Source organism: Argopecten irradians, chromosome 6 (assembly GCF_041381155.1).
Source record: "Argopecten irradians isolate NY chromosome 6, Ai_NY, whole genome shotgun sequence".
NCBI lineage: Eukaryota > Metazoa > Mollusca > Bivalvia > Pectinida > Pectinidae > Argopecten > Argopecten irradians.
Window position 1 is genome coordinate 17,518,818 of NC_091139.1, and position 25,104 is coordinate 17,543,921.

At 37.0% G+C, this 25,104-nt stretch overlaps 1 protein-coding gene across 1 annotated transcript; it reads right to left on the reverse strand.

Moving 5' to 3' along the window:
• Positions 1-18,981: 18,981 nt before the first annotated feature.
• On the reverse strand, positions 18,982-20,776 carry LOC138325191 (putative nuclease HARBI1). The gene is made up of 3 exons (XM_069270676.1): positions 20,516-20,776; positions 20,096-20,207; positions 18,982-19,361 (listed from the first exon to the last, which is right to left on the reverse strand). Exons 1-3 carry the CDS (start codon positions 20,774-20,776, stop codon positions 18,982-18,984), a joined length of 753 nt encoding a protein of 250 aa, XP_069126777.1.
• Between the last annotated feature and the right edge of the window lie 4,328 nt (positions 20,777-25,104).

The window sequence follows — 25,104 nt, forward strand, 5'->3', positions numbered from 1 at the left end:
TACACTTGCACAATATGTAACAAGCATTTTAAATACAGATCAAGTCTTTCAAAAGACAGGGTCATTCATTAGACAATTTCCATTTTCTTGCGTACTGTATTACTTGTTAAGTTTTTTTTGTTATCATGTTAATACTTTTACAATTATTTTATTCATCTCTAGAGGAGAAAGAGAGGTTATCTTTTTGTTATATTTACAAATGAGCATTTTGTAATATTTAAATATCGATGTACTTCTATTTCTTGTACCATCTTATTAACGTTATTTCCTTGCCCGTTTTGTTTATAAATATTGTTATAATAATAAAACCATTTATGTGATATTACATCATAAGTACCAACAGAAAGAAAACCAAGTGCTGTTGTTATTTCAGCTAAATTATTAAAAAAAAATAAAGACAACACAAATACAAATACTATTACTGCGGTTTAATGAACTTTTCATCTAGCCAATATGATAATCATATTTAATTACAACGAAGTCAACTTTTAAACATCCTATTTTATAATGTATAATTGGTATAATTGTTAATCAATTACTCATTGCTCATATGTCCTTAACAATGCAACACGTGTGTGCTTTTGTTATCACTACATTTTTTATCTCCTGTATCACTTATTACCAAATTACTACATACAATGAATTCAACACTCTTTTAGTTACAAAGTCGCTGTCTAAGATACACTTATAATACATTTGCAATATGTCCTCACACTAGATCAATCTGATCAAGATTAAGACCACTTCTGACATGTTAGGGATCTTAGATGCATCGCGTTGATGGAACTGACGCACGGGTCTGCACCATCGCGCAGGTTGATCAGGTCCACTAACATCACCTTTTTTGCGTTTCTGCTTTCCTCGAAATCTAAAATAGGATGGTTCCTAAAATAGGATGTTGCATGAGTTGCTATGTAATATGAAATTCATCAAATTATTTAACCAGTTTGATAAATTTCGTATTATATAGTCAAGAGTGTAAGATTATATTTATCTCATTAATAGAAATTTAAGTGAAACATTTCATTTCGTCTCTATGCAAAACAGTAGTTCAAATCCGGTTCGGACGCAACGCCTCCGTGTTCTGAGACATTCCTGCGACGTCATATATAGATTATGACGTCAAAATTACATATGACGTCATAATAGTGTTATTAAACACGTGTCTTAAGATATTTATGGCATGGCTGCACTGGCCTTATTTGTGATTAATTTAGATGTTCAATAACAGTTACGTTTAAGACTCCAACAAATCAATATGAATTAATAAAAATCAGAATGAGTTTTATCTTATAAAATAATAGGACTTCAAAATTCAATTGTGTTATGAACAGTCCAACATAGACAGCCGTTTTGTTATACCTTTCTCGAACCGTGATATTGCGTCAGATAGTGATTAAAACTTACTGTGGTGTTATACTGCTCAAGTCGCGCCATATACCCGACAGACCCTGAATATCAAGCTCCTGGTCCATACCAGCATCAAGTGATTGTTTAGAATCTCTGGTGTTCAGTTCACTGCAAGGATAGACTTTAGACGTTGTGGTATCCATATGGAACCCCCTGAAATTAAGTGAAGTAAACATGTTATGATCTCATTTCCTGCAAAACATCCACATCTACCGACGAAACGTAAAAATGATACCGTTGAATTCCATGCTTCATCATATCAAAAAGTGTAAGTACTGGAGAAATATGTAAATTGTTATGTATTTAATCGTGTTAAGTTTCAAAATTTCTTAAATACAAAAATATATAACCCATTTTGTGCATAATCATATGTCTTCAGTAAACAATTTGCATGATTTACATACCATTTTTACCTATTAGGATCCGTACGTGCATCCATAAGTTCGGTGGCGACGCCCATTGCTAACGGGATGTCATCCGGTCTCAATACTCCCGTTCCTCTAGGATCCAATTCTTGGAAGTTTCCGAAGAAATTTTCGATGTCCAAACTGCTCACTGCCCTTACGTTGTAAGTTCTACTTTTTGCAAACGCATATATTTGGATCTTTCGTTCAATATTGGTAATGAGTCCTTCGTATAGAACAATCGTAATTCCATGCACGTAACCACCTGGTGGAGGAAACTGGTGAAACTTGACGTCATGCAACAGCCAATCACGAAATGCCATTCTGTATTCATATCTCTTGACTGCAGATATTCCGGGCTCATCTTCAGACTGGTACCATTTACTTATCAGATCACACAACTGACTTTCTTTCAAGGCATGGGCGACTTGAGGACTGAACGTTTGTTTCGCAAATTCAACATTTTGTTTGTCGATCATGTCCTCTACCATTGCTATGTTCAACGATGTCTTGTTTGTTTTATTTCCAAAGCAACTTTCAAGAAAGCACGTCTTTGAATACCTTTGGGTGGTATACCAGATTGACACACTAGTCGACGATGGCCACACAACTGATGATAACTGTCCAGGACCATGGACATGTAATTTTCAGTCTCGGTGCTGTATTCTGGTGTAATCATCGCGGATAGGGGTTTCAAGGCCGGTGATGTTGATTCCAGAACCAAATTGAGATGTGCTGTACCACTCATCACGTTTCAATGGAAAGACATGTTCTGCGTAGATTGCTGATAACGAGTCCTTTGGGTATTTCGAGATCACCTGTTTGCACAAACTTTTTAAAGGTTTTGGATTTTTTACCTTTCTTCGCTTGTAAGACGACGATTTTACTGATCCATCCCCGAGAATACTTGATAGTACCAGAACCATTGCGGTTTTGCTGGATGATATCGTAATTCTGTGTCCATTACGTTTAATCAATCTAAAAACAGGTCGTATGGCTTCCTGTAACTCATTTTGTGTGAAATTCTTGTCAATAGAATCACCATTTTTAAACAGAGACTTGAATGTATCCAGAGAGCTATACTCGCGTTTCTTTTTCAATTTCGGGTTATTAAGTACTGCGCTCATCATATTTCTAATGTCATCGTCATTAAGAAGTGACGTCTTGTCCGCGACTATTTCTATAGTTACTGGAGGTATGGTGATGTTGCCTCCATCGGTATTAGTTACTAACCCTTCAGCCATCAACAGCGCTTCTCCTATATGACTGGGGAGAGTATCGTCGGTAGATGTGGACGTTTCTGTTATACGTTGCAACGCGGACTTTGTTTCTTCGCCAAACTGCCCCACAATATCTGTTGGAAGCGTTGATACGATATCGGTAATGTCATCATTAATTGCAAGCGTCGTCTTTTCTTCTTTTTCCTCATCTTCCTGGAACAGTTTGTTTTTTTCGTATCAGATCCACCATATGTCCTGAAACGATTAGTTATCGTTGTTTATCTTTGCTCCAACAATGAGTGATCCCCCTGTGGCTTTTTGGACATTTACCAATTGCTGGAGTTCTTGGATATCCATGCACTTTACAGTATTAATTTCTATTATCTTCTGTACAAGCTGATCGTTTTTTAAGGATTTTGCATCCCTGTAGACATCTTTTTGTAATTGAAGTAGTGTTAGAGGGTTCTCATTTTGGTCCTGCAACGTCAACCGACACCACTGGCCATCAAAAAAAAACCAAACCGGTTTGACCAACAAAACTTTGATCGCTTTATCAAGACTCCATGATATAGCCTTTGCCTCCTCAGTGTGTCTGCAATAAGTATCTTGGTCAGATTTATTCCTATCATATGTTTCATGACTTAAGCTCTGCTATGAATTCAAGATGGTTGCTAAGAAATTCCTTATTTTTTTTCTTCAATCGCACATACTTAGTTTGATCTCTTTCGGGGACGTGTTCCGTTAGCGCCATACACAACAGATGCTTCTTGTTCTATCATATTCCAAAGTTCCTCATCAAAGAAAACTTTCATTACTGCAGTAGACTCTGTAGAGTAGCAAACAAAAAGAAGACTATCTGTTTTTAGAGCTGCCATTTCTGCAAGAACTTGGGGTACATACATCTTAGGGAGATTGTAATAAATTGGCATCTTATGCTGACCTTCGCTTGGCGGGTAGGGACACTTTATTTCAACACCTAGTATTGACTGCAAGGACTTATTTGAACAACTTCCGTCTGGACTCGCTATCAATATGACATTTCCGTCATTTAAGCAATAGAATCCTTCCTCCACAAAGGTAAGGTCAGGCATATATATGGGTAGAAACTTGCTAGAAATAGTCGCAATGGCATATTCCTCATTTGCAGACCCATAGTTCATTTTTTCTGCGACTTCCGGGGTTGGCTCGGCAGTAGTATTTCCGAATTTTGCGTTGTCGAAGTGTTCCACTTGTTTTCTTAAGCCATCTAGCCCTATTGCTTTGTTCATTGTGCTTCCAGTAAGCATAGCTGTGTTACGTTCACTATGCCACCGCTTACTCCGTTGTTTTACATGCCTGGGACTGATTTCACTGTCATCAAAATCTCTTTCCTGAAGATGTACGTAGGTTGACTGGCAACTCATTCTGGCTCGCTTTTCAAAAGAATAAGATGATGTCGAGTTGTTAAAAACTACGCAGATTAAATCCAAACGATCAATGACATCCATGAATTTTAAGATGCAGTAATTGATATCGTGTAATTGTGTTCCAATAGCGCTTATCACCATGGATAGTTTTGACTTTTTCCATTCGGGTCCTGCCTGATCCTTGAATTTCTTCAGGGCCACTTGTCGAGACATCTTTGTCTTTCTTAGATCATGAACTCTACAACCGAGTTTAGAAATTATGACCTTTACCTTCTCGAGGAGATTTTCACACTCTGCTATGGAGGATATTGGTGCATCATCATCTTCTTCATTTTCAAGATAGTGTGAGGCGCATTGGACCATTTTTAGTTCCTCAGCAAGTCTCTCTTTCCGTTGAGGAAGTGTCGGTTCTTGTTCAAAGCCAAAGAGGTCAATATCACCAAAAAGACCAGATGTTGATGAATTGATTTTTTCTCAACCAAACAGCTTAAATGTTTGTTCTTCTTTAGCATTTGATGCTATATTTTGCAAAAGATGGGTTAAGATTCCCGGTGTTGTTTGTCCTGATACGAACGACGTTGCATTGACCTTTGTAACCTTTTGGTAGGGAACCGCAAAGTTTATATTGGAATCTCCAGGGTTAAATTTCCTTGAGTCATGATGTACTAACTGGCCTTTGTTTTTTGGTCCACTCATAAAGCGGAGAAAACGACCATGAAACAGCCTATATCCGATTATCCAGAATTTGGTAATCGTGGGGTCATACCGCATTTCTGTTGTTGTTGTATTGCTATACCACTGCACCACATCTAGAATGGCCCTGCAGGTAGGGCGTAAGAATTGTACCTGCTGCCCCTACTGCATGATCGTAAAAGGCGACTAAATTTAAGATCTTATCTTTTCTTTCTCCCTAAATTACTTTGTTCTTCCTAGAGTCTCCCTTGACACCACCTCACTTTTGGCCTATGGTTGAGCGCTCGCCCCTGTGAGGAAGGCTCTGGGTTCTGTCCCCTGGACGAGACACACCAAAGTCTATAAAAGTGGTAGTTTTTGCTCCTGCTTAGCGCTCAGTGTAACGGGAGTGGGACGACTGGTTTGCCCGTTGTCAGTATAATGTGACAGGGTGGGGTGTGTTGCCTGGTGTCTTCGGCGGCATGCTTCAGTGATATAGCACTATAAAAAGGGCAACAGTTCCACTATACAAGAAGACACAACACGAATACACCGCAGTCTCCCAAAAGACGCACCTCGCACAACATACACACAACACAACGCATACATGGGAGGCCGTCCTTACATGACCATAGCTGTTAATAGGACGTTAATTAATCAAACAAACACATCTAGAAACAACAGGAATGCAATATTATCCATCGGAAAGGAGTTATCACTCATCATTTTATAAAACTTTTTCCACACCTCAATTAACCCATTTTTTCACGCAACGTTTCAATGACCATTGGAGTAGGACTGATCATCCATTCCAAGTCTTCATCATGTGGTATGTGCGTCCTGCGATCATGTCGTTCCCTTTCGTTTTCTTCGAAATTGTCTGTTCGAAATTTTTTCTATTATGTTGTCATATTTTTCTACTTGTTCAGGTATAACTTCGAAATTATGGGTCCTATAGTCAAGCTTGCCGTTAACAACCGGTTCCTTTTCCACACGTTATGCAAAGGAATGGGTCCATATTTATTTGCAATCTGAAATAACAAAAATAAATCTGAATACTAAACCGTACACCATTTCAGTTTTACAAAGTACCAAACTGGAATATTGTGCGTACCAAACACGCACACTTTAGTCAGCCCTGCAGGTAAGGGCGTTAGAATTGTACCTGCTGCCCCTATTGCATGATCGTAAAAGGCGACTAAATTTAGGATCTTATCTTTTCTCTTCTTCCTAACTGACTTTATCTTTCCTAATGCCTCCCTTGGCACCGCCTCACTTTTGGCCTTGAGTTGAGCGTTCGCCCCTGTGAGGAAGGCTCTGGGTTCTGTCCCCTGGCCGAGACACACCAAAGTCTATAAAAGTGGTAGTTTCTGCTCCTGCTTAGCGTTCAGCATACAGGGAGTGGGACGACTGGTTTGCCCGTTGTCAGTATAATGTGACCGGGTGGGGTGTGTTGCTTGGTGTCTTCGGCGGCATGCTTCAGTGATATAGCACTATAAAAAGGGCAACAGTTCCACTATACAAGAAGACACAACATGAACATACCGCAGTCCCCCGAAACACGCACCTCGCACAACATACACGCAACACACCGCATACATGGGAGGCCGTCCTTACATGACCATAGCTGTTAATAGGACGTTAATTAATCAAACAAACAAACAAACAAATACACTTTAGTCATAACATGCTCAGAAAAAACACAGATTATGGCACAAAGGATGCATTTACGATAAATTTGAAGTGGTAGATAGTTTTTTCTGTCCTTATTTTTCTTTAAACAACGTATCTTTATGAAATGCAGCCATATTTTCATATTTCATGCATTTTTCTCGGTTTGGAACGAAAACACGATCCAGTTTACATGTTTGCATACAAAAAGGGAGACATTATTCTCATTCCCACATACAACTGTTAATTAAACGTAATTAAATATAAAGTTTTTAATGCTCATATTTTGATAGGTTTCAATATACATATGGAATGATAACAAGTGATTTGAAGCAATTTAGTGCTTACCCCTCTCATATTTCTGTTTACGATTTTTCCGGAAGTAGATACCAAACAACCGGGGCCAGATCTCCTAATGTCCACACAAGGAACAAGCACAAGACTTTGAAGATCAGGGTCTGCGTCAAGTATACGAGAACCAAGAACATATGAAAGACCGTCGAAGCCTACAATGGAATATTCGGTGTCCTCTCTCAAACACGCCTGCTGACTATCCCATAAAACCGTAAAACAGTTTTCCGAAACCTTGGTTCCCCATGACAAATTTCGGCACATCACGGTGGCCATCCTTGGATTTGACATAAATATTTGTTTGTGGATTTCCATGTTATGGTCTTCGTCAACAAAGTCGGAAATGGTGATGTTGGCATCACGCTTCTGCTCATTGTAAACTGGGAATATCCTCCAGAATGAAAAAAGTCGCGATACTTGTTAAACACACAACCACATTTGTCCAGAAGATTTGTGATGAGATGAACTTGTTCCTTGGCAGGAAAAGGGTGTATTGATGAGCCAGGGTATGTATGACCGGGGAGTCTGATGCTGAAAAGACTGTCTAATGTTAAGAATATGTGTAGAATATTGGTAATAACATTGACTATGGATGAAATCTGATAGTCCGGCTGTTGATTTTAAAATTGAGACTGAAACCCTATTTCGGCTGCCTAACCATTCTTCCCGCAATTAAATGAGGTTAAAGGTAAAATTTTCCTAGCTCATATAGAGGTCACTAATGTCACAAGCATCTTCATACAAATCATTTTATTTCTTTTTTGCAATTGTAACCCAATTTCACACAATTGTTCTTGGTTCACTCGGTATAGCAGAAATGACCTCGTCAATTAGTGATTTTGCTCTCTCGACAGTCGAATTTCTATACATGCAGTACATAAAAAGTTCCCTCGTTTGGAACCTGCCAACCTTTCTACAATGTACTTGGGAATTCTTGTGACATATATCTCAAGTCAAAAGACTTTCCAGCATAGTTAGTCGGGTGGCTATCACACACACACACTCACCACCACACCCACCCACACAAATCTACCCCCCCCCCCCACACACACACAAGCAGCAACAGATTTTGATGCCTTTAACCACGAATGATAATAATAATATATAATGAATGGGACAAAAACAATACCTATTCGACCCAGTAAGTGTCCAAGTCTATGCAAGCCATAATGTGACAACCAACTTGAAATAAATCAACCTGTAACTAAATTTATGGCTTACTTTGTGCAATGACATTGTGAAACGGTAAACGACATTTGTTCCTATAAAGCACCTACTTATCTCCTTTTAATCATTTAAGTCCAATGGGCGCGTACTTGGTAAAATACGATATTGATTTTTTTTTGTCTTTAATTTTTCTAGAAACCATTTAAGATGTATTTATTGTATAGCGTATTTTATTTCATAGTTGTTTCATGTTAATCGCCGGAAGTTACACTTTACCACTGTTTATATAGCTGTATAACGCTAATATAGCCTTATATCACTATAATAGCGAAATAAGGACTTCTCCTGAACCTGTTAAACGTGACCGCCGTACAGGAAGTCAAGTGCACAAGATTTAGACGACGGGTAGACACCAATATTAATTGTGATCCACTGCTCTGTTGGGATTAGGTGCCGGCTGTTCTCTCTTGCCAAAGTCATTTATGTACTGGTTGCTTTCTGGACTTTGAAGTATTTACATTTTACTAGAAGTTTTCCTCTTCAGAAAGAGCTAGGTATCACCCTTTTTTGACGTGGGTTAAGTGTTCCATGCGAAAATCCTGATAGAGTTGGTCATCGATATATAGCCAGTGTCCGACAAGTTTAAAGTGGTGACCAGCCGATCTATGGTGTTTCATCGAGTATAACCTTTTCCTCCTCACCTCTACATAGTCTTGAAACTGTTAATTGATTCCATATCTTTATCCTCTTCTTTTTGGTCTCCTCTTTGTTCACATCTCCCACTTTTCATCTTTTTGTTCCAAAATGCCTGTTAATCCCTGAATAAGAAAGAAGAACTTGAGAGATATGGTACTGCGACATTATTGCAATTTATGAAATGTAACCAATTTACTATAACTATTGAAATATAACATTCCAAACTACAGGTTATACAGTAAGGAAATCGTGGGCTACATCGGAAGAGGCGTCTGCATATACATTTAAGATTCGATCGGTGCATCCGAAGTTATTTATCACAATATAGACAATGTTGATTAAAAAGCTGTGTAAATTAAACTCCACAATACAGTCTGTTTACTTTTACAGAAGTCCCAACGCCCCTGGGTACTCAATATAAGAAATGGAGAAAATTCTTGCAGTTTTGGGCTTCCGAAGTATACTCATATTGTGAGTGTTGGAGACTTTAATATTTAGGAAAATATATACTGGTCTTAGGAAGCTACAAATAGCAACGAAACCCATCCATCATTTACATCCCTGGAAATTGGATAACTTTTCAACACACTTTAATTCCAACGAGAATACGTGAAAATGAAGAACCAGCGATACTAGATTTTCTTCTAGCCAACAAAATCAACATGATAAACAACTTGGAAATTAATGCAGCTCTCGGTAACAGAGATCATGTAACCATATCTTTGGACATGAAACTTTATGGAGAACCAACAGTTAAAGCCCCAAGATACAACTACCACAAATAATAATGGGACACTGTTGGTAGTAATTATGTGGATGGGTTAAATTGCGCGAACTTAACCCACACAATCCATAAAGAAATAAAAGAAAAAATAACGGTGTGTAAAGTATCTTTTACAATTTTGTACTTCATGGATGCCCGAAAGAGACCGTCCCCCCCCCCCACAGGCAGATAATATAACAGATCCTAGAGCATTTTTGGTGATGTACAAACAAGGACCAAAACCAAAAATAACAAAGAGAGCTTGGATGATAATCACAGCAACATAATAACACAAATTCGCCAGAAACCATACCTCTTCTACGTTTGGCACTGAGTGACTAGGAACAGGGTGTACAGAGATATTGAGAGATCGACAATCAGTTAAATATAATGATCATTTATAATGTTCTGTGACGCGACGTTTTAGTAGGGAACTGGCCTACCCCGACAACTGGGTAAGGACGCACCAGCTACAGAACATTGTATGGCAGTGTGTCTGGTGTGGGAGGGCCTTCTCCATAAGGACCAAGGCCACGAGACAAGGGCAAACGATGCAGCGCCAGGAGGAAATCCCCTCCTCCTGCTGAAGGTTGATGGTGCCCAGTCGTTTCTACTTGAACTCAGACGGATTCTCACCATAACAATTGTGTTCTGTGTCTCCCGACGGAGCACGATGCTGAGCAAGGAACGAAAGCGCTAACGGCCACAGTCATGGATCTGGAGGTGCCAGCAAGAGACCTTACAAGAGGCTGAGGGGGAGGTGTCGACAGTGCCTCGGCCATGGAGACTCATTGCAAATGAGAGAAAGGACAATTAGCGCGGCTTGATGGCAAGACGGTTTCGTGGCCTACTTTATCCATCGCGAACGGCAACATTCTAGTCCTAATTGATTTTAATGTACATCCAGTTTTTTCTTATATTTATATATATAAGTGAAAAATTATGGAAAGTGTTGTATTCATTACAATTACATGTATACATGTTTGAAGCCACGTCTAATTTATAGAATAAAAATGTTGTGTATAATTAGAAAGTTATTTCATTTTGTTAAAGTTTTACTTACAGACGAAGTCTCAAGTGACCTATTCTAATCGCCTTTTGTCCGTCGTCGTCCATCGTGCGTCGTATGTCCGTAAACGATTTACATTTTCGACTTCTTCTCCAAAACCGCTGAAGCATTTTCAATGAAATTATGCACAAACCTTCTAAGGCATAAGGCCAATCAAAATTGTGAATTATATGGTCCCCACCCCCAGGGAGCTATGGGAGGGGCCAAAAGGGGTAAAATTGACTAAAATTTCAAAAATCTTCTTCTCCACTCACAGATGTGATGGAATTAAATACTCTTCATAGATAGAAAGGTCCTAAGGTCCTTTACAAAAATTGTGAATTATATGACCCTGGGGTCTCAGGTTTCCCCCTGGGGAGGGGGTTAAGTTTACTATAGTTTATATAGGGAAAACACATTTTTGAGTATTATTTGATCATTTGTAATAGGAAATGAGTCAAATATTGTCAGAATTATCAGTATGAGATGGCCATTGAATCCTATTAACCAATTTTCCATGACTGATCCCCAGGGGCCTTAGGGGCGGGGCCAAAACGGGTCAAATAGGCTAAAACTTCAAAAATCTTCTTCTGAAATTCTGGAACTGGTAGAATCAAATACTCTGCATAGATGGAAAGGTCTTAAAGCCCTTTACAAAAATTGTGAATAATATTACCCTGGGGTATCATGTTTCCCTTCTGGGGAGGGGGTCAAGTTTACTATAGTTTATATAGGAAAAACACATTTAGGAACATTATTTGCTTAGTTTTCATAGGAAATTAGTCAATCTGGGTTAGAATTATTAGCCTGAGATAGCATTTTAACATCATATCCAAATTGGTCCTGGCTGACCCCCAGGGGTCAGAGGGGTGGGGCCAAAAGGGGTCAAAATGGATAACATTTCAAAAATCTTACTTCTGAATTCACAGATTTGATGTAACCAAATAATCTTCATTGATTAAAAAGTCAAATTTATAAAATCACTGACTGACTTCAAGGGCCTGATGGGCAAATATATAGTGTTTATATGCATGTCTTTGTTTCATTCTGTATCTGATATCAGGTGACCGCTAAGGCCCATGGGCCTCTTGTTAATATTATATTTAGTGCCGGTTATAAATACCCGGTTTTTTGAAATGTGGTGAGAAATAAGTGTAATGATGGCGGTGGCCGAGTGGTTAAGATGTCCCGACATATTACCACAAGCCCTCCACCTCTGGGATGCGGGTTCGAATCCCATGTGGGGCAGTTGCCAGGTACTGACCGCTGGTTTTTCTCCGGGTACTCCGGCTTTCCTCCACCAACAAACCTGGCACGTCCTTACATGACCCTGGCTGTTAATAGGACGTAAAACTAAACAAACCAGTAATGATGGCTATTTTGATAGTGATGCATTTCAAAAAGTGTGTGCCGCAGGGATTTATGCTCATCCCTTATCAATGTACTTTTTTACACTTTCATATGTTACATGTGCTACTAAAAATTGTTGTGTGAGCCACAAGGATCCGTACTTGGTCCACATCTCTTTATACAAATTTACATTGAACATCTCCTGTATGTATACATCATTTTTACAGAAGAGTTTAGTTTATGGCATAGAACTTTTGTGCATAAGTCTCATCCGTAACTTTCGAGTAACTTTCAAGTTTCCCGCCAAATCATGGCTGATTCTAATAAAATGATGTATTCAAAAAAGGGGGGAATGGTCTAGGTTATATATCATGGATTGGTTGTTGAAACATATTAAGTAGACTTATTGATATAGGCTATGTATACTCAATATGAAGTGACCTGTTCGATTGCGCCAAATACATATCACCTTTTTTATACATTTGTTATCGAGGGGTTTCACATTTGATTGGTACTGTATATATGTTATAGTTGGAAAACACCTTAATATTTAGATTTATTTCCGTTTCCCTACTCACGATTGATGTCTTGTACATGTATATTGACTATTTATATTTTGTAAGAGGAGATAACTCTGGTGAAAATTCTAGAGAAAAAAAAACTATGGGGTTATCAAACGCACCCTAGAAACAAAGTCACCTACATGTTTGTTGATAAAGGCGGAAGTACATCGTACATGTGAACACGATAAGGTGGGTTGTAGTTCCATGAACTTTTTGTAATATATTTTCATATGTCTATATGTTCCGTTTATGTTCAGGCCCATTCCCCAAGCTATATGCTGCAAGGCAAGGACTGTATATAAGATAGTATTTTTTTATACATATTGCAAGGTAAAACTATTCTATCTTCCAATTGCCAGGGTCTTGGTGACTAATCAAAACAGAAAGACGTTTTTTTCATATCTGAGAAACAAAAAATATAATATATCCTTTCTCCAGGATACACAATTTACAGTAGAAACGGAAAACCTGATTAGATCTAAGTTGGGACTGGATCGTTATTTTAATTCATTGAGTTCAAATAGTAGAGGGGTAGCTATCTTTTTTAACAACAACTTTGAGTACAAAATTTTAAATACCAGGAAAGATGACTGTGGAAATATTTTAGCTTTTGATATTACAATTGAAGGTGAGAAACTTTCTCTTATTACTTTATACGATCCAAACAATGACAGACCTGGCCCCGATTTCTCGAAACAAACTCAAGTCTAAACTTAAGTCAAAATTTAAGTTCGAACATTTCCATAGCTAAGATTTTTTAAATACACACTTAAGTCCGGTTTCTCGAAGTTGTTGTTTGTTGTCGTCTGCTACTTTCGTTATGGCGGATAAGCTGAAAAAGCGAGCTGCAAACTGGACGTTGCCAGAAAAGGCCTTCCTTATTCAGGAAGTAAGGGGTTTCGAAAAAGAAATAACGGGGAAGTTCCAGGGGTGTGGTGCCATTAAGGGAAGGAAGAAGAAAGAAATTGCGTGGCAGGTAACCTCAATGCGTAAGTGTGTGATCCCGATTACCCCATACCCAATGTGCACTTCATTTGCATATACGTGTACAAAACAAAATGGCCCGGGATTTCGAATCAACTGGTTCTGTTCGCTGCCACTATTCACCATCACTCAGATAAGTTATTCTTAGTTAAGCCCACTGAATTTTGTTTTCATACTCACTGTAAACTACACTTTACCCAATTAACGTAAATTACAAGATGCAACCATTGCACATGTACATGAACCAAGGAACTTTTTAGTTGTGCCGAGTGGGCCTAACACACACATGTATACACACAGCCTACGTCACGTCTATTTACAGCTGTAATCTGGAATTCAGTAACAGAATAATAGAATAATTTAACCGAATACCGCAATATGAAGATAATGCATATTCTAGTCTACTGACTAACTACTGTACTGTACAGTATACAACTTTGAAGTAGGACCTAACGTTAGATAAACACTGGTTGTGTTGTTTTTATTGAGGACACACTTATTTATTTTATGTACAAATATATATGACATGGACAGAGGCTTCCGGTCGCATTGCTTGCATCTATAAATTATCCTAAATGACTATTATTGTACAACTGTACTGTATAGGCCTATTACATTTACAATTGTACATGCATATTGCAAGCCAAGTTACTTTTTATTCAGAATTTCGGATTGGCCTAGTGGATTACAATTCCGATATGGGGAATTCTATTTTAGATATTGAATATACCATTTGTTTGTTTGTTTGTTTGTTTGATTTATTAACGTCCTATTAACAGCTATGGTCATGTAAGGACGGCCTCCTATGCATGAGGTGTGTTGCGTGTATGTTATGCGAGGTGCGTGTTTCGGGAGACTGCGGTATGTTCGTGTTGTGTCTTCTTGTATAGTGGAACTATTGCCCTTTTTATAGTGCTATATCACTGAAGCATGCCGCCGAAGACACCAAGCAACACACTCCACCCGGTCACATTATACTGACAACGGGCGAACCAGTCGTCCCACTCCCTGTATGCTGAGCGCTAAGCAGGAGCAGAAACTACCACTTTTATAGACTTTGGTGTGTCTCGGCCAGGGGACAGAACCCAGAGCCTTCCTCACAGGGGCGAACGCTCAACTCAAGGCCAAAAATGAGGTGGTGCCAAGGGAGGCATTAGGAAGGATAAAGTAAGTTAGGAAGACTAGAAAAGATAAGATCCTAAATTTAGTCGCCTTTTACGGGGCAGGAAGAATAGAAAAGATAAGATCCTAAATTTAGTCGCCTTTTACGGGGCAGCAGGTACAATTCTAACGCCCTACCTGCAGGGCCCAAACAAATATTCCGAAATTCTATTTCTGATATTGGAAATCATAATTTTAATTTTTGATATCAGAAATTTTAATTCTGGAAATATTGGAATATCGATATTGGAATTAATAGAATAAAAAGTAACTTGGCTTGCCATACTGTGGCGCTATTTCCATGATGTCCAGTTGAAAAATTAACAACAACAAAAAGCATATGGCAAGTAAATGAAATAGAGTAAAAGAGAGTAAATAATGACAAAAAGAAGATGTAAGCAACATTCAAATATATCATATATGCATATACAGATTAAAAATTTAACAAACATTGACTATCACAGCGTAACCGACAAGTAAAACTTACATATTTTTTTTAAATTTTAAACTCATATGTTTAACAAATTACCATAGAATGTACAGCTGTACATGTACATGTATGTATCACTCAACCTTCAGTTAAATTAAATCACACATTACATTGTTAAATGGCATTAGCATTACAGGTATTAAAACATTAAACTACCTTCATGGTGGATTTATGGTCCTATATGGATCCAAGGATTGCAGACAAATTGAAAAACGCGCCACGTTAGCACATCATAATTACATTAACTTACCACTCATTACATTGACAATTGCAATGTAATTATAAATTGCACATTGCTTTCAGTTCAAAATTTAAATTTTATACACTGCACCAAAATACTAGTTTATGACACTTTCAAATAAGAAAAAGATAATTGTTTTTTTTTTATAAATGTACTAATAGTATACATATTATACAAAGGTAAGAACTTAGGATATACATGTACAATTAATGATACATAAAATTTTATTTTTCTTATTGCAGACAACTACTAAATGTAGAAAGGTCTGCAGAAGAGTGCAGGAAGCAATATTCCAACTGCAAGGACAAAGGTATGTACATTAAGTTTATAATATATATACATGTATATATAGTTTATCCATATTCCTTGCTGGTTCACTGTACATGTATGTCAGCATTAAATGATAAACAAAATTACAAATACATGTACACTGTATCATTAATATATCTTAACAATATATCAATAAAAAGTATTCTGATACATACAGTACTCTGTAGATGCATATTACAGAGTTATCTGCCCTTGCAGATAGGTATTTATTGTACCGTCACATGTTTGGGACTGTGACGTCATACGTAAATGATGTGGATTGTGATCCCAAAATCATGACATAACAATTTATAGATACCTACCCTAAACTAAAGGGAGCTAACTCTGTAATATGCAAAGACAGAATACCATGTACATCAGTTTTATAGGAATCGCTCTGACAGAGTCGTATGCTGTCCAGTTGACAAATTTGTTTGTTTGTTTGATTAATTAACGTCCTATTAACAGCTATGGACATGTAAGGACGGCCTCCCATGCCAGCGGTGTGTTGCGTGTATGTTGTGCGAGGTGCGTGTTTTGGGAGACTGCAGTATATTTATGTTGTGTCTTCTTGTATAGTGGAACTGTTGCCCTTTTTATAGTGCTATATCACTGAAGCATGCCGCCGAAGACACCAAGCAACACACCCCACCCGGTCACATTATACTGACAACGGGCGAACCAGTCGTCCCACTCCCTGTATGCTGAGCGCTAAGCAGGAGCAGAAACTACCACTTTTATAGACTTTGGTGTGTCTCGGCCAGGGGACAGATCCCAGAGCCTTCCTCACAGGGGCGAACGCTCAACTCAAGGCCAAAAGTGAGGCGGTGCCAAGGGAGGCATTAGGAAAGATAAAGTCAGTTAGGAAGAAGAGAAAAGATAAGATCCTAAATTTAGTCGCCTTTTACGATCATGCAATAGGGGCAGCAGGTACAATTCTAACGCCCTATCTGTAGGGCCTTCCAGTTGACAAAAAAATACCAATATGCTGATAAACTAATAAAGAACAATTATATGACATCGTACTAGAATGAATTGGACGAAGAGTTAAAAAATTATTTGGTCATCAACCAAGTATGAAAAATGCCAAGTTACCAAACCATTTGGTTTAGAAATACTAGTTTATTTGTAATTAAATATCTTAAAAGCATTCAAATTTTCAACCTCACTTGTGCTGTCTAATTTTAGTTTTAGACATGCCAGAGAAAAAATGCAATTCCCACCAACCTGTCATTAATGTTCATGGGTTGTATGGGCCAGTATCAAACCTTATACTAACTCATACGCCTTGTTAAAAAACTGATACCCTCTTAAAATCGTTATTTAGTATAACTTTACATTTCTCTTAAATATTATTTTTGGTACTTCAATTTTAAAGCTAAGGGAAAAAGCGATGCCATAAGACGGCCAAAGACAGGAGGGGGCCCAAAGCAACCATCGCCAACAATACCTGAACAGATGATCCTTGACCATCACTCTGATAGTGCGGTTTTCTTTGGGGTCCAAAATGGATATGACACAGAAGAAGGTAATTTCAAGATATTGGTTTGATTTTTTACATTGGTTGGTACATAATGCCACATTGAAAGACGTTTTAAGACGTACAAGTTCTATTTTATTTTTATTTTTCTTATAGCTGAAATGACTAGTGTAAATGTAAACATAATGAGCACCATTGGATTGCTAGAAAACTAAATGTCTATTACACTTCATGTCAAAAATATGATATCCAATGCTTAAAGTTATATGTTTTGGAAATTACAGTACTTTCAATCATTGGTTTTGATTTAACAAGTAGAAATAAGGGAACCTCAGCGAAGGAGGGAACTTATCCAAGAAGGAAAAGCTGCAAAAGGGCTAGAGGAGATGTTGAGGCGGCAGAAATTGCTACACTTCTGGCCGAAAAAGAAAAATTTGTGGAAGAAAAAAAGTATTTTCAGGCAAAAACTGCACTGGTGCAGTTGCAAATTAAAAAATTACAGGCTGAGATGGAGGGAACGTCAACTGCACCAGTGCTATCTTAGTAACATATAGGTTTGCAATCAGATTAAAATACATATCCTTATTATCACTACGTTTGATAAGAACGGAGTGGTTATAAGGATCTGTATTTTAATCAGATTAGTAACATATAGGTTTGTTCCCCAATGCATGATTGTTGTTTATCATGTTTATCAAACTTTAGTTAGTTAATTTTCAAATTTTAAAAAGACACAAACTTCAGCGAATGACTTTTAAAAATTTGAAAATTAACTAACAAGAGTTTAAGTAAACGTGATAAACAACAGTCACGCGTTGGGGAACTTGTTTATCCCATAACTTTACCTCTATATTTATACCATGGTGACCATTTTCTCGTCTTCATTCAGGGAAATTTATGTTTAATAATTTGAATAAGCATCTACCTGTAAATACAATGTTTTCTAAAACAAAACACACTATTAAAAGTGGCAGCCAATCAGAATCAAGAGATTTTAGAGTTGAACAACTAGAGGCGCTGTAGGTGTTTACAACTGCTATGGAATTTATCACATGGTTTTTCCATTGTAAAACATGCATAGTTATGGGATAAATGTATTTAAGCAATATACTGATAGTGATACCAGATTGGACATGCAGTTGATATGAAGCCCATGGGGAAGAAAGATAAATATTCTTTCCGTACGGGCGCTATCACAAGGAGATAGGAAAGTCTGATATTACTACTTTTTATCTGATTTTTTCAGACTTTCCTCATAGATTCAGACAAGTTTTAGTGTTAACAAATTCTGATACTACTGAAATTTGTCTGAAAAGTTTAATAATACTAGAACTTGTCTGAATCTATGAGGAAAGGCCAAAAAAACCCAGATAAAACATAGTAATTTAAGACTTTCTTACCTTCTAGTGTATTCTATTATTACTTCTGACAGATGTGCTTCATATCAATTGTATGTCCTATCTTATTACTTATATTTCCATTACGATCATTAATTACATAGATACTGGATTAGTAGATTTATTCATATATATACATGTATGTACATGTCACAAATGTCCAAGACTACTTTCTATGAGTCTAAAGCTAATTTAACTTCATTGAAAGTATGCATGGCACAAGTAGTCTCGGACATTTGTGCCATCCCAGTCATCTCTAAGATTTACATTGACGTCATCAACATTTTCTACACTGAAATCGTTATCTATGATATCATTTCGCTCAATTCCGATGTTATGAAGAACTGCACACGCCATTATCATTGTACATGTCCTTTCAGGCGATGTGCGTATCCCATCATGTAAGCAGTTAAATCTTCGCTTAAGTATACCAAAGGTTTGCTCAATCAAAACTCGTGTCCTGGCATGGCTTCTGTTGTAATTAGCCTGACTGTTATTCGTTGGAGCAATGAATGGAGTAAGAAGAAACTTCTTACAGGGGTAACCAGAGTCCCCAAGAAGGAATCCTTGATGTACTCCTGAAAATGACCAGTTTTTAGTGGGGTTTTTTCAGGATAAAAAATGCAATTGAATTAAAACGTGGTATCAGAACAGTGATTGCTTGAGCAATAGATCTAGAGTAAAACAGTGTCAACTTCATTGTTAATTGGTTTCATTTGAGCAAATTGTATTTAAGCATTGAACGTCTTTCAGTTGGCATTTATAGCCCATATGATTGCTAACTTGACAGAGGCAAATTTCATGAATTTAATATTTAATTCTATTAAAGTAGTGATTTATTATGATCGATAATTTTACAAGTGGTTAAAGATTGTCTCATCATTCCAGCAGTATAAAAATTAATTGATATTGTGCTGTTATTATGAACTTCCTTTTTGCGTCTGTTTTCTTTTCGATGGTCTCTGACAGCATCCTCAATACCCCATGGGTCACTATCACTGACGTCATATCCACTGACGTCATATCCGTTTGACAAAATAACAATAGATCATTGATTCTCATTATTTTACTATCACCCTGCATACCCTCGAGTATCCAGTGGAGGAGTGCAGGAACTAGGAATAACCTAACATGCGTACATAGCATTGGCTCTTACCATCTCTTCCTTCTTGATTCTTTTGATATACATCAAAGGACTACATTTCCTGTGTGTTCTGTTCCTGGGGCGGATATAATGCCATTGATAGTATCCCCTGGATTATTGAGGATGCTCTGATAGATGTAGAGCCATATTACTAAATAATGAACATACCACTTTCAAATGCAATACACAGGTTGCTCTCTCGAAAAACCCTACTGTCGTGCACAGATCCTGGCCATTTTGCTACACAGTTCAGAATTCTGAACTTGGCATCACATACCATCTGATAAATAGATATTATAACATGCTTACTTTCACTCATATGTAATTATAAATATCAGTTGCCTTAGCAGTAATAATATTTCAATGTAAAATGCAAATGTGAAATTAGCATGTGCTATGCTTCAGGTTCAAAGTTTATTTTTGACAAGTATCTCTCCCAATTATATATCTCTGTCTTTTCTATTGAGATGTTCAAGTAATGTTGAGTGCAAGTGCACTGTTTCATGTTTACATCTACAAAAAATGTACATTATATATATATCATCTGATTTTTTTTTTATAAAATCTTGACCATAGCTGACTCTTTACCTGCACATTAAGAGAATGAAACCCTTTTCGGTTTATGAATTCTCCTTCACGTTCTTTTGGAGACAAAATTCTGACAAAGGTACCATCAACACAGCCTAAGACGTTTGGAAATCCTGTAATCCAATTAAATACCAGTAGAGTGTTTGGTTGATATACTAATTTATTTACAGTTTCATATCTAGAATTATAAAATTTGATTTGAACTGATAAGTGATTAGCTTTAGATTTGGTAATCATACTGCATAATGTAGTATTCTGCATCAATTATTCATTTCTGTTTTAGGACTATATTAATTGGAATTGTTAATTATACAGATTGCTGAATTTGAGCAAATGATAATGTAACAAAAAAATGAAATGTTTTTGTCCTATTTATACTATCCAATTAAGTTAAACAGTATATTTCAGCAACTAAACAAATACCTTAATATCTCTATATTGAATTGCATATATATACATGTATACAAATGTACATGTATATCAAACTACTTGTATATGTTATTTCCTTTTTAGCTCACCTAGCCCAAAGGGCCAGTGAGCTTATGTCCGTCCATCCATCTGTCGTCCGTCCATCAACATTTCATTTAAATTGCTAATAGTCATTAAGTACTACATGGCCCAGACCCCCTGGGGGCAGGAGGGGCGGGCCCAATAGGGAAATAGAGGTAAATCCTTTAAATCACTATGGTGTGGTGTACTTGTCATACACTGTTTTGCATACCAGGGTATTTGTAAAAAAAATGAATCTGTCCTGCAGAAAAAAAATCCTGAAAAATCATAGTGAAAAATACACTGGAACATCAAAAGACAAATACCAAATATAAACACATGTAACCTAGGCCTAAAAAATGTATGTATGTACAGCGCTAGCATGTACAATGTATTCATATTCAATAAAATGAAAAGGGAAAAAATGTAATTTGTTGTTAATTACTTCTTGTAAAACATCATGCTGTATTGTAGAATTTGTCTATGTGTGAAAAATTATTAGAAAGCTTAAGTGAAAATTGTTTTATAGTGCATTATATTCATAGACGTGTACATTTGTTGTGGTGGGCGTGCACCTTTTAAAGTTGTCGGAAAAGCCCGAGTGTTTTTCCGAGCGATAGATTAGTGGTAACCCAAATATACAACTGACAAGTCAAATGTATCCAAGTTTTCAACATAATACATTAATTATTGTCTCTGGTCGAAATTCTACTGTATAATTGCATTGTAATTTTTAAGTATATCGCGATCGCCTAATAAAGTCCGGTCCATTCAGGTTCAATTCATTTCATTAGTACCTCCCATCGTCAGATGACCTAGACCTCTGACGTCACTAATAAACACATAACGCGATGTCAAGCTGACATGAATACTACTTTGCTTTTAGATGGTGTTTCAGGTTCAACTTACCAGCGATTTTATAAAAAAGCTTTCAGGGGTGTAAAAAAATTTTCAAAGTCACTTGCCCCGGGCAAGTAGAGCCCAATAATTCACTTGCCCGAAATTAAATTCTACTTGCCCCAAAAAAAAACACCATTTTTTATCGCAGTCTACAGTGTAACTAGAAAATAAAAAAATAAAAACTTCAGAATTATCTAATAATCATTTCTAATTCTATTATAAGAAAAATAATAATTAACAAAGCAATTAATTTGAAGCATTTTTTGGATTTTTAACTTTCTTTTTTGTTTCTCTATCACTTTTATTTTTTAAATTCCTGAATTCCGGAAACCGGATTCCGGCTCCATTATTAGTACCCAAGTGCAGCTTCCTACCTTGAACAGAGATCGTTTTTACAGAGAAAAACTTCTTTCTTATGGCTAAAAATAATGGTTAGACAACTAATAATGTAAGTGAGCTCTAATGAGCATTTGTATATAACTTAAAAGCAGTTAATTATTGGATTTATCAGCTTAAATGTCTGAAAAAACGTCTCTGAACTGAAGGTGCACCTAGCGACCCAGTTATGCCCATTTCGATTTTTTGTTTATTTTTGTGAAATAAAAATTGGTTTCTAATCCTAAAATAAATTATTTATTTTTAGTAATATTTAGGCAGGTTTGTTTCCTCAGGTATTTAGTTATAAGTCTCATACAGCATGAAACTTAGTGCACCAGAAAAATTATGTCCAGAAATTCACTGAGCTGTCACTTGCCCAGGGCAAGTGAACCAACTTTTTCTACTTGCCCGAACTCAAAAACTGGTTGCCCCGGGCGTCGGGCAAGTGGATTTTTACACCCCTGGCTTTTTAGTATCGTCTGCCTGTAGGCCTGTTAGCATATATACATATAATGTCTGGCCATCTCCGCAAGCTGTTTACAAACAACGGTCAAACATCTGTAGACCGATACCGAGGATAGATATTCAGATGTGTCTGATACAAGGGAGCAAAACACCACCTGTCGCGAGAAATCTCAATGTGGCGAGGAGTTTAAGAACCAGAGGAAGGGGATTGCTCCTTCTCGTCTGCCTTTCTAACTTTCTAAGTGTTACCAAAATGAATAAAATAGTGTCTGCCCTAAAGCGAAATCGGGACCATCTTCAGATAAATCTTCCAAAGGGTTAGACCTGTCTGGAATATCTCTCCCTCTCACTAAATCTTGATGGCGACGACGTTGATGCCTTCTGCAGGTAGGGCATTAGAATTGTACCTGCTGCCCCTATTGCACGATCGTAAAAGGCGACTAAATTTAGGATCTTATCTTTTCTCTTCTTCCTAACTGACTTTATCTTTCCTAAGGCCTTGAGTTGAGCGTTCGCCCCTGTAAGGAAGGCTCTGGGTTCTGTTCCCTGGCCGAGAGACACCAAAGTCTATAAAAGTGGTAGTTTCTGCTCCTGTTTAGCGCTCAGCATACAGGGAGTGGGAAGACTGGTTCGCCCGTTGTCAGTATAATGTGACCGGGTGGGGTGTGTTGCTTGGTGTCTTCGGCGGTATATGCTTCAGTGATATAGCACTATAAAAAGGGCAAAAGTTCAACTATACAAGACACAACATGAATATACCACAGTCTCCTAAAACACGCACCTCGCACAACATACACGCAACACATCGCATACATGGGAGGCCGTCCTTACATGACCATAGCTGTTAATAGGACGTTAATTAATCAAACAAAAATGGAAATTAAACAGGAACTTGGAATTATTGACACATTTAAAGAAATCAACCCTGATGCTACAAGATATACTTGGCGCAGAAGATATCCATGTAAACAGGCAAGATTAGACACCATTATAAAATAGTAAATATTCCTTCTGAAGACTTGGTGTTTGTTATTAATGACCAACTATTTTTAGAGATTTTATTGTTAGAAATTAGAAGCAAGACTATTTCATTTTCTTCTTTTAAAAAGAAAGACAAAAATAATTTGGAAAAGAAGTGGATAGAAGATATTCAAAAACTAGAAACTGGGACAATTGCAAGTGATACTTAGTTGAATAGCATTTATTCTAAAAAGCAAGAACTGAAAGAATTAAGAAAACATACGTTGAAAGGTAATATGATTAGGTATCGAGCTAAATGGATAGGTGAATGTGAAAAACCAACAAGATATTTTTGTGGACTGTGGAATCTCGAAATCTTACTAGTAAAATTATTCCTAGAATAGGTAAGGATGATGGAACAGTTATAACAGAGCAGTCAGACATTTTGAAGGAAACTAAACTTTTTTATAAAAAAAAATATACAAAAGAAATGCTATGCTGATTTAGAAGAGGTATTATGTCATTATAATGTACCCAAATTATCTCCCCTTCAATCTCTATCTTTAGAAGGCTGAGATGGGGAAAACATCAAAATTTCAACCGTATTTTTAAAAGTATTTTGGAAGCAATTTGGTCATTTCATAGTCAGGTCAATCAAATATGGCAATCTAATACAGATCCTTATTATCACTACGTTTGATAAGAGGATCTGAGAAAATCCCATTAGGGGTCATGTCCAGGTGACTTGGAAATGGCCAATCAAATTGCTACTTGCAAAATTTTGTGAAACAGTGAATTTCAGGGACGAAATAGTTTGAAAAAACTGTCAGCATTATTTTGGTTTATGTAGTCATCTCGCCCAAAGGGAACAATAAAGCTAATTGAAGATGTATACTGGGACGAAAATATCGTTTTCAATGAATGTGACAAGCTGTAGAAATGTATCTTATTTGAAGACCACGTGGTATAAAGGTCATCTGGACGTGACCCCCTATGGGATTTTGTTAGATCCTTTATATAACGGAGTGGTTATAAGGATCTGTATTTCAATCAGATTGTCAAATATGGTTACTGAATTTTCTGTTACTCAAAAACAAGAAATTATAACGTGCATTCCTAAAGGAGATAAACCACGTAATCAGTTAAAAAATTGGCGCACTATTACTTTGATTAATACTATTTACAAACTGGCATCTGGCACAATAGCGGGACGATTTAAAACTGTTATCACCAAATTAATTAGTAATAACCAAACTGGATTTATTCCAGGTAGATACATTGGCGAAAATACACGATTGATTTACGATTTAATTGTAATATACTGATCAACATAATATACCTGGCCCTCTTTTGTTAATTGACTTTGAAAAAGCTTTCGATTTCGTTTTCTTGGAAAT